The sequence below is a fragment of the Nicrophorus vespilloides genome, unplaced genomic scaffold, assembly GCF_001412225.1.
Source record: "Nicrophorus vespilloides isolate i.1.1-1 unplaced genomic scaffold, Nicve_v1.0, whole genome shotgun sequence".
Classification (NCBI taxonomy): domain Eukaryota; kingdom Metazoa; phylum Arthropoda; class Insecta; order Coleoptera; family Silphidae; genus Nicrophorus; species Nicrophorus vespilloides.
The window spans coordinates 29,370-43,815 of record NW_017097713.1 but is presented as its reverse complement, the minus strand read 5'-3'; the positions used below and the strand labels follow the sequence as shown (position 1 = coordinate 43,815).

General features: G+C 31.0%; 2 protein-coding genes across 2 annotated transcripts; both read right to left on the bottom strand.

The window, feature by feature from the left end:
* Window positions 1–1,390, bottom strand: LOC108560795 (protein takeout-like). The gene is made up of 6 exons (XM_017918476.1): window positions 1,254–1,390; window positions 1,099–1,191; window positions 901–1,039; window positions 711–844; window positions 507–656; window positions 1–292 (listed from the first exon to the last, which is right to left on the bottom strand). Exons 1-6 carry the CDS (start codon window positions 1,321–1,323, stop codon window positions 138–140), a joined length of 741 nt encoding a protein of 246 aa, XP_017773965.1. The 5' UTR covers window positions 1,324–1,390; the 3' UTR covers window positions 1–137.
* A 261-nt stretch (window positions 1,391–1,651) lies between these two features.
* LOC108560793 (5-hydroxytryptamine receptor 1-like) lies at window positions 1,652–14,035 on the bottom strand. The gene is made up of 3 exons (XM_017918473.1): window positions 13,824–14,035; window positions 13,500–13,754; window positions 1,652–2,924 (listed from the first exon to the last, which is right to left on the bottom strand). The coding sequence occupies exons 2-3, from the start codon at window positions 13,707–13,709 to the stop codon at window positions 2,649–2,651; spliced, it is 486 nt and encodes a 161-aa protein (XP_017773962.1). The 5' UTR covers window positions 13,710–13,754; window positions 13,824–14,035; the 3' UTR covers window positions 1,652–2,648.
* Between the last annotated feature and the right edge of the window lie 411 nt (window positions 14,036–14,446).

Genomic DNA, 14,446 nt, shown 5'->3' with positions numbered 1-14,446 from the left:
TCCCTTCACATAGCTTTTGTCACGCACAATTTCGCCAGATACCGCCTATAAATACAGGTAAGTATTCCAATTTACACCATATAATATAATTACTATAATTCTCATATTATATAATTCTAAACTACTGTAAGTTATTTTTAGTTGTCTTTTACTAATTCATCAAAAGGTATTTTACTTAAGAACTTATTGAAAACTGAAGTAATTATGGTTTTGATCGTTTTGTTTATAGCTGGAGACACTTCCTTACCAACTTCTTCCCAATTTTCGTTCAAAACTTTATTCATTTCGGTTCCTAAAACATAATTTATATATTATTATCATACAAAAATTTGTAAAGAATAAACTTGTATTTTATATAAAAATAAATAAAATAAAATCTTAATGTTTATGATGAAAATTTAATATAATAATTAAATTAAAACGTGTTTTATTTAAATTATAACACGTTTAATAAACTAATTATTCATTCATCGTTAATTAAATGTAATCAATTTAATTATAATTACCAAATTGTACATTTCCATTGAACAAGTTTTTGAAATCGAAATGAATCTTCTTAGGTGTAAATTCGATGTTGTCATTTTTCAACTGTGCATATTGTTTTCCTTCGATGTCCACCAAATCGTAATCAAAATCATATATAAAATGGCAGCCATCTATCAGAAAAAAAAAGTATAGTCATCTGAAAAAAAAAATTGAACCAATCATACCAAACTTAATTTGTGATGTTCCATTTCCAGAAATTGGTAAAACCAAAATTCTTCCACTGATGTCATAATGTCCATCCAATTGCATTAATGGAGTCTCAGTGATGAAGCGAACATGTTTTTTCTCGAAATCAAAACTGGTAGTAAACAAAATAATGTTTATATTAAGTAACCGTTAATTTTTATAGCTTACTTGACGGAGCTAGAAGCCAAGTTTTCTAATCCTGATATGATGACATCTGTGAACTTAATTTTCAGAGTTTCACCATTATCAATAAAAACTTCATTCAGTTTAAACTCCTTCAAAGGAGGCACTTTAAATGTTGGATCACCTAAAATGGAAACACCATTTAGAAAAAAAAAACACAATTATTTTATTTCAAAGACAAACCAATTGATATAACTTTCATTGCAGCATTTGCACTTTTAGTTGCACATTCGGTGAATTTGGGATCATTCTTTGAGCATGCCGTTAGGTAACTCGCTAAAAAAATATACGTTCAAGTTAGGCAATAAAATAAAAATGATATAATTAATAAAACTTACGCAAATGTAAAGCTTCAATATCCAATACGAGGAACGCAAAAAGTACACAATTGACCACAAGCTTGTTCATTTTGTTTGCTGTTTTCTGATGTTTAAATAATATATATAGCCTTCTTATTGACTTTGATGGATTCTGCTGTTTAACACTGTAATAGTTTTATATAATAAGAAAAAAATAAGCTGTAAAACAAAGTGTCGAACAACACATTTATTGTTATCTTTTATTGCAATTCTTAATAACTAAGTGTATTTTAATTTATTACTTTGAAATATTGAATATCATAATGAAGTTAAATGCACAATATTAAATACTTACAATGTAAAAGATAATTAATAATATTGAAACTAGTTGAAAATAATTAATTAGTTAAGTACTTAATAATAATAATTAACACTGTACAAATTAACTTGCTTGATTGGTTTGTTGTAAAATTTGTTAACTACATATGAAATTTGATTATTGAAACGACTGTGTTATAAATATAAATTTTGGAAATGAATCCATCGACATGTATTTATAAGAGCACCAGAGGATTACAACTGAATGAAGTACATCGACGGTAGTTTTGAAATTATTTCTTTAACATTATGAAACCTTGAATAGTTTAGCATTTATAATGAATACATTTTAAGGCTATAACATATGGTATTACGTATTTCAATCCGATGAATTATTTATTGATTTTAAAAATTAACATAATGATGAAATATAAATTTGGTACAAATATCTAACCGCTAATTACATTGTTTGGATTACACGTTATTTTATACGAATCTTAAACTCCTAATCGGTGCGTGATTCAATTGATTTCATTTGGTTTCATTATTCTCTAAGTAACGTTTCGCTAATATTAAATGTATGGACAATTGATTGGAGAAAGGATATTGGATGTACTTTGACCACCCACTTAGAGCTGTAGCTTTCTCCATGTCCAATTAGGAATACAATTATGTATGATTTCAGACATTCTAATTGTACACTGAAATCTAATCAGTAATAACATTTACAGTATTGTCTCTTATTACGTTAATTGGAATTTTATTTGTTTATTTATTTTGTATGTACACGAGTGTTTAATAGACCACTTAGGCAACTGCTCTGCTCACATTCACTTCCAAATGCAGCATTAATTACTATAATGTGTAATTAATGAACGACTTATTGCTTCATTATTGCGTGAATTGTTACAGATTATTATTGTCACTTATAATAAACGAATGGAAATATCAATAACCTCAAAGGTCTTTGGTGACCCCATAGGTGTTCCGAATCACGTGCATAAAGTACAAGACACTCTCTCACTTAGTCACAATGGCAGTCTCCGCGGAACTTCCCATACTTTCCAACACACAAACGGTATCATGGTATGTCGTTTGTGTGGTTTTATCCGATTTTCATAAATCTGGAACAGCCGTGTCCATGATCCTCATCTCCTGGGGTCCACCGTTGCATCTGGAAGACATGTGGGTTGTTGTGTACGCTCTCTGAAGTGCATGCAATGAGCTCGAAGATAGGGTCCTCTCGAGGATTTCGCCCCAATACTTCTCGGACAATCTTTCCAAATCACAGCCGGGCGCATGACCTAGTTGGCCGGAACTGCTGTTGCTGCAGCTATGCTGCTGCTGGTGCTGCTGTTGATGCTTTTGCGAGTCCGACTTTCTGCAGAAAAACTGTGAACAGAAAGAGAATTATTGCTTGGCACGATCGATTCTCTTTAATTTAAGAGATGCAAATACATGTCGGATATCCTCCGCAATAAATGCTTAACTTAAAACAAAATTCTTGTTGCATATATGTCACAGTTAAAGTTTATTATATCAATACTCTAACTTTTTATTAAATAGCGTATTACCGTGTAATTATACATTAGTATAATGAATCTACTCTTTATGTTGAGATATGTACATACAAATATACCTCGATTAACGAATGGTATGGCGTTTCTTCGCAAAAACAACGAAAAACTTTGTCTTTGAAAGAAATGCTTTTTTAAATAAATAGTCAACTTAATAATAACTTTAAAATATAAGTCTAAAGTTAATTGCATTTTTTCTCTGTCTAATGTGAAGTTATTGAATTTAACACTGATTGCTTAACAATAACCTCTTTAATCATTTCTTGTTAACATTTTTTTCGACAGGAACTTCATGTATGCTAACAAGGTTTTCTACTTCTTCCACCAAATTTGTAATATGCCATTTTCAAACCAATTGATTTGACTGGATAACTTCACTTATAATTTCTTAGATGTTAATTTCTTCTTCTAGTATAACTTCCGGCCATATACATGACTTAGTGACATCTTTCTACGAACTATTAATAGTTTTTATATTAATAGTTTAGAAATAATAATGTTTCTATCATAGGACGGTTATAAATACGGATCAACTGAAAATAAATACAATTTTGACAGCAATTAATTTATCCAACGTGATGGATCAGAAGAGTCGTTTTTTTCAGGAAAAAGTCGTTAATCTTCAATACATTTGCGAACTTCGTTTTATCAAAGCTTCGTTATCAGAGGTAACATTATCTCAGGTTTAGATGTAAACATAAAATATCCAATGCAACAGATGTTTGGATTAACCGTAAGTCTTTCCGCCCAGAGATACAAAAACCATATAAATTGTCACAATAAATAATACAAAAAAAATCATACATAAAAACGATGAAATTATAAAATAAAACCAAATAAATGTAAATCTTCTCGAAATGAAGAATGATAAAAATCGTCCAAACACGGTCTATCCTCCTTCATTATGAAAGACTCGGCAGTCCCCTAATTCATACACGTATGAAACTCCCGCTCCAGGTCATCCACGTCGAACATCAAAACATAAACATGATATCCCGAAAAACAGACGTGTGTTTCAACATTGAAGTTGTTTATAAATCGCTGCAGCAACTCTGCGCATTTTTAAGTGTTCACTATGTGGTCGTGTATTGTTATCGGCCTGTGTATTCTGTTGTCCTAAACGTCTTTAGGTAGCTCACTCGTCTTTTTATTAAGTGGCCTTATTTTGATGTTAGGTATACCCGGTATGGGATTTGTTGGCCTCTTCGGACATTTGCAGGTCCTCCGAGTTTCACCTGTGGGAAATTATTTTTTTTAATTGCGTTTTTGATTTATTACGAGAATGTAATAATTATAACATTCCTCCATAATTCAATATAATAATTAAAAATTTCCTATTATAATCTTTAGTTTATATGTATTTTTCTATTCTATAAGATAATTGTTATTTACTAATTATAATGATTATACAAATTAATTCATTATGTGTTTATTGTAATTATCATAAGAAATCTTACAATTGAAACTATTTACAAGTGCAAATATTTTTAGGCATTTTCCATGATTTGTTTGATTACAAATTTTATAATAATATAATTTGCTGTCGGAAAGTATAAAATTATATTTATTATTATTAATAATATAATTATTACCAACTTAAGATAATCCAACAATAAAAGATTAAGTAGAAATTAGGTAAAAAAAATGTAATTTATTCATACTGATCTTCAAATTAATTATTTTAAATTCATTTAAAAATATTAATTCTATATGCCAGGATTTCCCAAATATTTCCTGCAACTGTACACTCCGTAAATCCTTCATAAATAACATATAAACAATAAAATTTGAAAAAATGAGAGAAACATTTCTTGTATCTTTAGCAATTATTTCATTCCGCGGAACATAATTTGGGAAACTCTGCTATAAACTATTCCCATCAAAAATCATCATGTTATGGTAAATCACCATAACACAAACTATATGAGCAGTGAAACAAATGCATTTACATATTATTAAACAATCATTCTTAGAAACAAATTAACATACGAACAGTCTGAATTCCGCAGCTGAAAGTACAAAACAATATATTATTGTAAAAAATAACGTAACAAACAGAAAAATCACAAACGATTACAGAAATATTGGTTTATCCTTCAAGAAAATAAAATGAACTATGGTCAATAGTTCAAGGTATAATTAAGTACTACAAATACCGAAAAAATATTAGGAATATTTCCTAATACAGTCGATGTAAAAAATCCTTGAACCCAAATAATATAATTATGAAGTAATATTTAAATATAATTTCATTCCATCTAGTGATTTTTTTATTATTTTTTTTGTTTGTTTGTGAGAGTGAACTTTAATTCTTATGACCCATTAATAAATTTGAATAATTAATTCAAACTCAACGTACAAAGTTCCTCAACAAATTATATAATTGATATTTCTTCAGTTTTGTAGAAATTTTTGTTATAATTACATTTGAATGGTTTTTAATTATTTATGTCTGGATTACAAATAAATAAGAATTAAATTTACTATTCATGAATAATTTCAATTACTACTAACAAAATTATATCAGAAATGAAAATGTCATACATAAATAATTTCGTAATCCCATTTTATTCATTCAAAGAGTTTGACAATTTTGGTCTGTCCTTGTCTAAACAGTTATTATTATTTTTTATAAAAATGAATTAATTTGCTAAAGCCATTAAGATTTATTTCTATATTATTACTACTGAATAAAATATATGTTTTTTATATATTTTTTTTAAATTAATATGAAAACGTAAAACACGAATAATATGTTTGCTTTAGCAAGTTTCAAAACTGGTTTATTTTTATAGGATTGATATGTTTATTTAAATATTTTAATTTGTTTCCTTAGTACTTTAAAGAATATAACCTACAAATATAAAAAAAATCGTTTCCGTTTCCAAATTGTGTTATTTAACACATTAATATATTTTTAATATATTAATTGCAGCATAACATGTTTTTGTAATATTAAAATAAAATAAACTGTCTGAACTTGAAAAATAGATTGCTTTCAAAGAATATGACTGCCTGGAATAAACAATGAAACAGTTAAATAAACTTGGGAATATATTCCAGAAAAAATAATACGGTATTAAGGTACTTATATTTTTCAGAAAAGAGTTGTTCTTTCAACAGGGTAGATTTAAAGTTCAAAATTTTTAACTTAAATTCTTTAATAGATTCAATATAGAAAAAAATGTATAAAAAATTGTTAAATAAATATATATATTTTCTATTATAATACTATAATAACTACTACTAATTTTTACTTATGCAAATAAAGTATAAATATTTCATTTTAATATAATTTATATAAAAGCAAATAATTTTAATCTTCTCTATAACTTTCAATACTTCATATAGTTTCTTTATTTTGTTATTGAGTTTCAATTTGTATTCCCGTCAAAAATACAAATAGCTTCTAAATAATATTTTTATATGCAACAAACAATATACGAGTTGTGTAAACGAATAGATTCCAAGCAAACAAATATATTATCAACGTATTTCCATTTACTTGCGAAGTATTTTAGATCAAGTAAATAATAACTTATGATCAATATCTGCACTATAAATAGTCTCTTATATCATATCCTTTTTTAAATATAATATAAATTATGGCAAAAAAAAAATACTGTATGTAAAATAAAGACATTTTCAAATTCTTGAATAATTTTTATTTATTATTAAAATTATTCATACTAGTGAAATTCAATTCATCATCACTCTTGGTACTTTGGAGAAGTTTACAAGTATGTTTATTCGGATAAGTAACGGTAACGATAACACAAGAGAGCGATTATAGATATGCGGCCGCTTATATACCCTCAGCGATTATCATCCTTACCTGCCCTTCCATGTATATCTGCTACGGGCTGGAGTAGGGCGTACCGTACCCGGTTGGTACGTGACGTCATATCCGGGCTGAAGTAAGCGCCACAGTACCCCCTGCTAGTAATTTGATCCGTGGAGCAAAATAATTACGTAGAATCGTCAAGTTGAGGTCCGGATGATGCCTAGCTTGTCGATATTGTTGTTGTACAATACAATTTTTATGGCCCACCTGCTTGATACCTCTCTACAAATCACACTCTTCGACCCAATAGAGTCGTTCCTGGGACTGAAATTGTAGTTTTACTTTTTGTCGACAAGCAGGTTCGTAATGGCTATGATGATGATGGCGATGATGGTGGTGGCGATGGCGCGGGAGGAGGTGCTTCCTGACCGTGGTGTTGTGGTGATGATGCGAGTGGCTTTTGTTGCCTGAAAAACAACACTGGCCGTGGTCGTTCTTCCACGGAGGCTTCCAAGTCGGTGTTGAGGCAGTATGCAGGTTTTAACCTGTCGATGCTAATGTTAGACTGTCGGCCGTTGATTTCCACCAGGAATGTTTTTTCGAAACGCCGGATAACCTTAAACGGACCGTCATACGGGTCCTGCAGAAGTTTCTTCGGGGCGTCGTGACGCACGAATACATGCCCTGCCGTTGCCAGATCTTTAAAAACGAACGATTTTCGTTCTCCGTGTGATACGGTGTTTGCAGGTCTTCAATTTTCAAAGGACCTTCGTAACTGTCTCATATAGTCCGCTGCGTCGCTGGGTTCGGGATGTTTACTGGCGGAGAGGAATTCTCACTGCTAAGTAAATCGCGAGTAACTCCCTGTCGTATTTCTTCTCCGCTGTGGTGAATTTCTTAGAAAAGAAACCCAGTGGTTCCCATGCGTTGCCTATTCGCTGTTCGAGAGCTGCGCCGGCTGAAAAATCTGAGGCGTCGCTGATGATCGAAAGGGCTGCTCCGGTTTGCGGATGTGCCAGCAGCGCTGCTTGCGCTAAGCTCACTTTGCAGCTTTCGAAAGCTCTCTACGTCTGGACGGACCATTTGATGGGATTTCCGGAGATCCTGTGCTGTCGTTGGTTGCGGAAATCTTCTGATGGCTTCTACTTTCTCCGGTAATGGCCTTGTGCCGCTGCTGGAGACGCTGTGCCCGAGGAACGTTACCTGGGGCTTTCCGAAGACGCACTTTGCACTGTTTATCACTACTCCGTACTCCCTCAGTCTCCCAAAAACTTCTCGTACATGCCGGAGGTGTTCTTCCTCTGTTGTCGACGCAATTAGTATGTCATCTATGTATACATAGTAGAAATCTAGATTCCGCAGCACCTTGTCTATGAATCGCTGGAAGGTCTGAGCTGCGTTTCGTAGTCCGAACGTCATGAACGGGAATTCGAAAAGGCCAAAGGGTGTTGTAATGGCCGTTTTTGGGATGTCTTCTTCTGCGACTCTGATTGTACGCCCGCACCAGGTCTAATTTCGTAAAAACAGTCTTTCCTCGCAGCGAATGTGCAAAATCTTCGATGTGTGGCACTGAGTATCTGTTAGGAACGGTTCTTGCGTTTAGCGCTCTAAAATCGCCGCACGGCTCCACTCGTCTCCACTCTTTGGCACCATGTGGAGCGGGGCCGCCCACGGACTCTCTGAGCGCCTCGCGATACCTAGGCGCATCAACGTCGCGAATTCTGCCGGGGGCTAAAGATTTATCTCTGTGGCGGCGAATAAAAGAACGAGGGTACTCGCACACATGAGCACCCGTGTCTATTAGAAATCGTACGTTCATGTTCTTGTCCGTCACGAATAAGCGGCGTGAGAGATGTTTGTGGTTGGCGTTAGCCGCTACTGACGACTGTCGTCGTTTCCCTCCTGGAAGCTGATAAAGTCTTCTGGTACAGTTGTTCCAGCCAATTCTCTCAAATGGCGTAAGTATTTTGAAGGCGTGCGGTCGCCCATCTCCTCACGATTGAGTAATTGCCGTGTCTTCTGCTCCTGTGACTTGCATGTCCGTTCGATCAATGTGTTTTTCAAATTTACGTATTTACCCACTTCAGGCGTATGAATATTTATCCAAATCCGCGGTAATTCTAGCGGTTTCGAAGCAGGATTCCATCATGGTAAACCACAATTTTGTGTTCCATGGTATAAAACGCGGGCCATGGAAGGCGGGTTGGTCTCCTTGTTTGTTTTCCATTTCGTTTTAGAATTCGCTCAAGTTTAAATTAGTTATAATTATTGTCTTTTGTTAATTGAAGGTTATCACTTGTATGTTTTTTTAGAAGCCAATTGCGGGTAATTTAGTTTGGAGCTGTTATTTTTCACCAATACTAACGTTCTATTTGATTTGATGGTTTTCAGCCTCAACTTCGCTCGCTAATCTCTTCTGCATCTTACTTGGTCATAATTCCATGTAAATATCAACTGAAGGGCTTAAGCAACCAGGATTTGATCCATATATTAATATATTATTAAATAATACACGAAAAACTCCATAAAGATAATTCTAATAATTATTTTTGTCTTGTTAATTTTGAAGCGATTTTAATGTAATTAATTTATATTTGTCTCCGTGTCTCAATATACCATGGTTCGGGTTCACCGTGTTTTTAATATTGAATTATTTTATAAGCTGAACAATAAAATTGCCTATTATTCGTGCTTTAACATCCCCGAATTACCACGGATAATCGTTGTTTTAAAATACTTCGATTATTGTTATAATATTTATTTTATAAAAAAAAATCAATATATAATATATGTTATTTACATTTCTACGGTATTAAAGTATGGGATTTGACAGCAATCGTAAAAGTAATGTTAGGGTAGAATTGCAGGGACGCATATAAAATGAGCTACCCCTGAGCCTAAACATCTGAATTCCAATTTTCCTTTCCACTCCAAAAAGTTTATTATTTCCTTTTTTATACAATCTGATTACCTGAATCTGATTTATGTGAAAAATCAACTGAATTGTAACTGGCAGAACAATAAATCCTACTTGCATCAACAATGTGAACAGACTCTGAAAGTGTTCCAAAGTATGAGAAATTGGTTGGATAGATTTTTGTTTTTATAGTTGACATGAAATATTATATGATATTTAATGTAGTAATTCGATAAGCGGAGAATAAATAACTGAAAGTAATTCTGAGAAAGTGACATGTTTTTTAAAGTAATTATTTATTTATTGTAATTAACACGAGAGCTATAGAATAAATTAGATTTTAACCTCGGACTAAACGTAGACAACAACAGCATAATTGCGCATCGTTCATAACAACACGTTTGAGACATGTCTGTACTTAATTTAATTTGTAATAAGTATTTGCATATTTTGTTGAAGCATTATAATTTCTGAGATTCATCCCTTTTAATTAAAAGAACTTTATTAATTTTATAATTGCTAGATTACGAACTGATCAAAATAATTAAATATTAAAGAGAAAATATAAAGTAATTAAAGTGAGTAACCAACAAAGATTTAGAGTTTAAATTCTTATATACTTATATTCCCATACTGTTAAACACTTTTTAGAAACCTAATCTATATAAACCCACACTTTGGGAAATACTTCTATAGATTTTTTTTAAATATAATTAAATTATTAATTGAATATTGTTTTTATAACTTAAAGTCGAACTCATTAACAAGCACAAAGGATATAAATTAATCAAACAGTCTATCAGAAACACACTTTTTAAATAACCGCTTTAGATCCAATTTCTTAAGAATTTTTTGAATATTATAAAATTGTGTTACGTGTTTCTCTATGTTTTTGTTAACAAATTTCTGTGGGATATTTCTATAATAGTAAATTATTTTGTTTTAGTGCAAATACTATAATTCACGAATAAAAAGATATCTTAGAAATGAAAAACGTAGAGAAAGTTTTATGTGTGAGCAGCAGTAAAAAATAACCGCAAATAACCAAAAATTACTAGATATTTATAAGATATTTTTTAATCATCGAACATTAATCAGGTGACTATATACTTCATTATGTTAACATAACTTCTAGTAAAGAAGCTTAGATATACAACAAATTCCACAATTGCAAGCATCATTTAACATATTTCAATGTAAATCCAACGTCCGACAATTATCCTACAAAATATAAAATATCAGCCAAGAAATTAATTTATGTATCTCAATCAATAGATGTCAATGAACAGAATGTTATAAATGTATTAAATGCAGAGGATCAATGAAAGATTTAAATATTTAACACTTCTTGTTAAGCGATCATTGTGAAATGCAGAAGATATTTGTATATTATGTGAAATATTATTGTTTAATTATAGTTACAGTAGAAAAATCTCATAAACAATTCAAGAGTTTATTACATTAATATAAAGATTTTGTTGTTGTATAAATAATAATTTATTGCAAATCAATTTTTATTTTGCTCAATTCAAATTTTTAAAAAAGACTACATCAAATCCGGACTAATTGAATCCATATTAGGTAAGGAATAGCTATTACTACTATTATAAAGGTTTAAACACACTTCTTCGAATCTCCACTGTCCTCACTTAGTTAGTGGACTGTACAGTTTCACCAGTCTCCGCTTAAGTGCTCTTAGAAATAATTAAACCAACTTATAATAAACATTTTATGAGAAACATATTTTGTTGATGGCCTATCGCCAATAAATGAATGCATTAATAATGACTACGTTTAAATAAAAATGGAGACGTGAAATTCATAAAATAACTAAATGAATACCACATATTCAGGAAATGTTAATACAATATAATATATCATTAATTTACTCGTTAATTCATCAAGTTAGGCAGGTCACTTGATTAATTACGTATAACGGTTTATTTTAGAAGTTATGTAAGGAGTTGTGCTAATCTCTTTATTTCAGTTTCAAGTTTCCAGCTAATCTATTTGGCCACTTGTAAACCTTTGGCATTATTATAATAGTAGTAATTTCTATGTATATATTTATTACTACAATTAATATCGTTATAGGCGATTACGGTTAGCAAATATTCTTTTTAGAAAACCAATATGATCATATTTATACCAGCACCGCCTGTTGTTCGCTAATAAAAAGAAAGTATGAGTGAGTATAATTTACATATTAATGGTGACCACATTTATTAATCCTCCCAACAAAAATTAAATTAATTTAATATTTAAATTTCTTTCTTAAAAATTTATAAATATTTATTGTCAACTCTATTTTGAGAATTTTACGTATTACATTTTTGCGTTACTATTTTTTTATATAGTTAAGAAGATTTAAATCATATTTAGATCAATTTAACTTGAAATTAGAAAGCAGTCATAATGTGGCGCTGACTTCAGCCCGGATATGATGTCACGTACCAACCCGGTACGGTACGCCCTACTCCAGCCTGTGGCTCTCTCTTGTAACCTGTATCTCGCTCTCTCTCGGTGTACCGTGATCCGAATAAAGAGACTTGTGAACGCCGCCATTGTGGAAGTTAATCTACGATCTTTCCTCTCCAATCCATATAACTGATCTTCTCCAAAATAATATATATTTACATGTGTAATCAATAACTTTAAAATAATTTGATAATTAGGGCGGAAAGACCTCGGTCGTTAGCAATTTGGCCAGTCTATTAGTATATATATTTTTATTGTATGATAAAATTTATTTATGTATAAATTGTACTTTTTTTTCTCTTTTTCTTATGTATCGATGTTTGGCCAATAAATAAATAAATTATTATCATTTTGATAATTATTACCTAAAATTCAAATTCCAAAGGTAACACTGCACATTTTTATTGTAAACCTATAATATGCAAGATAAACTCTATAGTAAGTGGATAGATGCAGTTCCGAGAGCAGCATACGGCTCTACGTTGAGTCAAGTGCGGCTCCCATTAAAATTTTACCATAGATTGTTAGATGTTATTATACTTTAATGATAATTTAATAATTTTAGCAAACCGTTAAAATTATGTAAATCCATATAAAGTAGGTCAATAATAAGTATATTTTTAATTACAGCATTTCAAATGATAAATATCCGCATAAAATAGAATGATGTCAGCCGGACTAATCGACAACTATGCACGGAACATTCATATTTGTCTTCTGTTCAAGTCAAATCTATTTTTGTAACATTTCAATAGAGTATACAACATCATACTTTCATTGCAATTAGATTGGAAATTTTAATCTATTCTAGAGGCAAGCGGAGCATCGGTTTTTATAAAAATGGATTTTTATAATTAATAAACTAATAAAAGTATACAAAAAAATGTCAAAGCATGTATTTATATTAAATCGAAAAATCACCATCACAAATGATAATTTGAATACACGTTCAGTGAACATTTACTATAGTTATGTTATATAAAAGTATAATTCTAACGTTATAAAATTATAATGGATATTTTCAATTCCCATTATTTTAAACATAACGAAAGTTTGAATTACTATTTAAAAATGTATGATAGTTGCATTACAACGGTCCAAACAACCAGACTCATTCCGCAAATTTGCATTCATTCTAACCAAATATAGGTTATAAGGAAAAAATCATTTAACATATTCGCGATTATAAATAGATTAAAACACAGACTTACCCTACTGAAAAGAAGATCTCTACTGATTCGCCTGAATTGATTATTTAAAAGCCAGTACAGGAATGGATTCCAAAAACTGTTACTTAAAGCCAGCCACGTGGCAAGGAAATCTAATCCTGCCGGTGCTCGAGACCCCGTACATGCTGCTACGACTTCTTGTATTGTCCACGGTGTTACCAATACTATAAATCCCAGTGACATAGCTGCCATGGTCCGAGATGCATTCGTACTCAATCTTCTTTCTTGGCTCACCAACTAGAAAATAAAATATAAAATTGTTAAAACATATATATTGAACTTGTGTTTATATGAATCCAAACGGACGTGTTGTAGGAGAAGTCCTCTGCAAGAAGAGTTAACTCAATAATGTCCGTAGTTCCGTAGTTACACCGGAAAGGCAGCAGCTTAACGACTCGCAGCCGACACATTTCCTATTCCATTTCCAATTTCAGTGCGATCAACCAGGGACATTGCCCTGCAATTTTCATCTGCTTCACGTCAATATAAATTTCTTTCGAAAGATAGAACCCAGCAAACCAAATTTCGATGATCTACAATTTATGTATATATTTTTAACGAAAATATCGATGTCCAAACTGTATCTCTTCTAATTTTTTTAAATATCTAACTACTTGTATTAAAAATTTAGTAATACAATGAATTTGCTCCTTATATTCAAATAAAAGTGTTATGCATTTCATAATATTAAAATGTTGTCTATTAATTTTTAACTTTTCACTCAGCAAACCAAAATTCAATGATTTTCAATTTGCAGAGATATATAGAAAAAAAAATATATTTTTATAATTTTTAACGATTATGTACAATTATTACAATTATTTTATCGTGTTTTGAAGAAATCATATGTAAGATAATTTTGTTGATATATTAAAAATTTTAAATATGATTTTATATGATATGAAATAAAATGTATTTCTTTTTAGAAT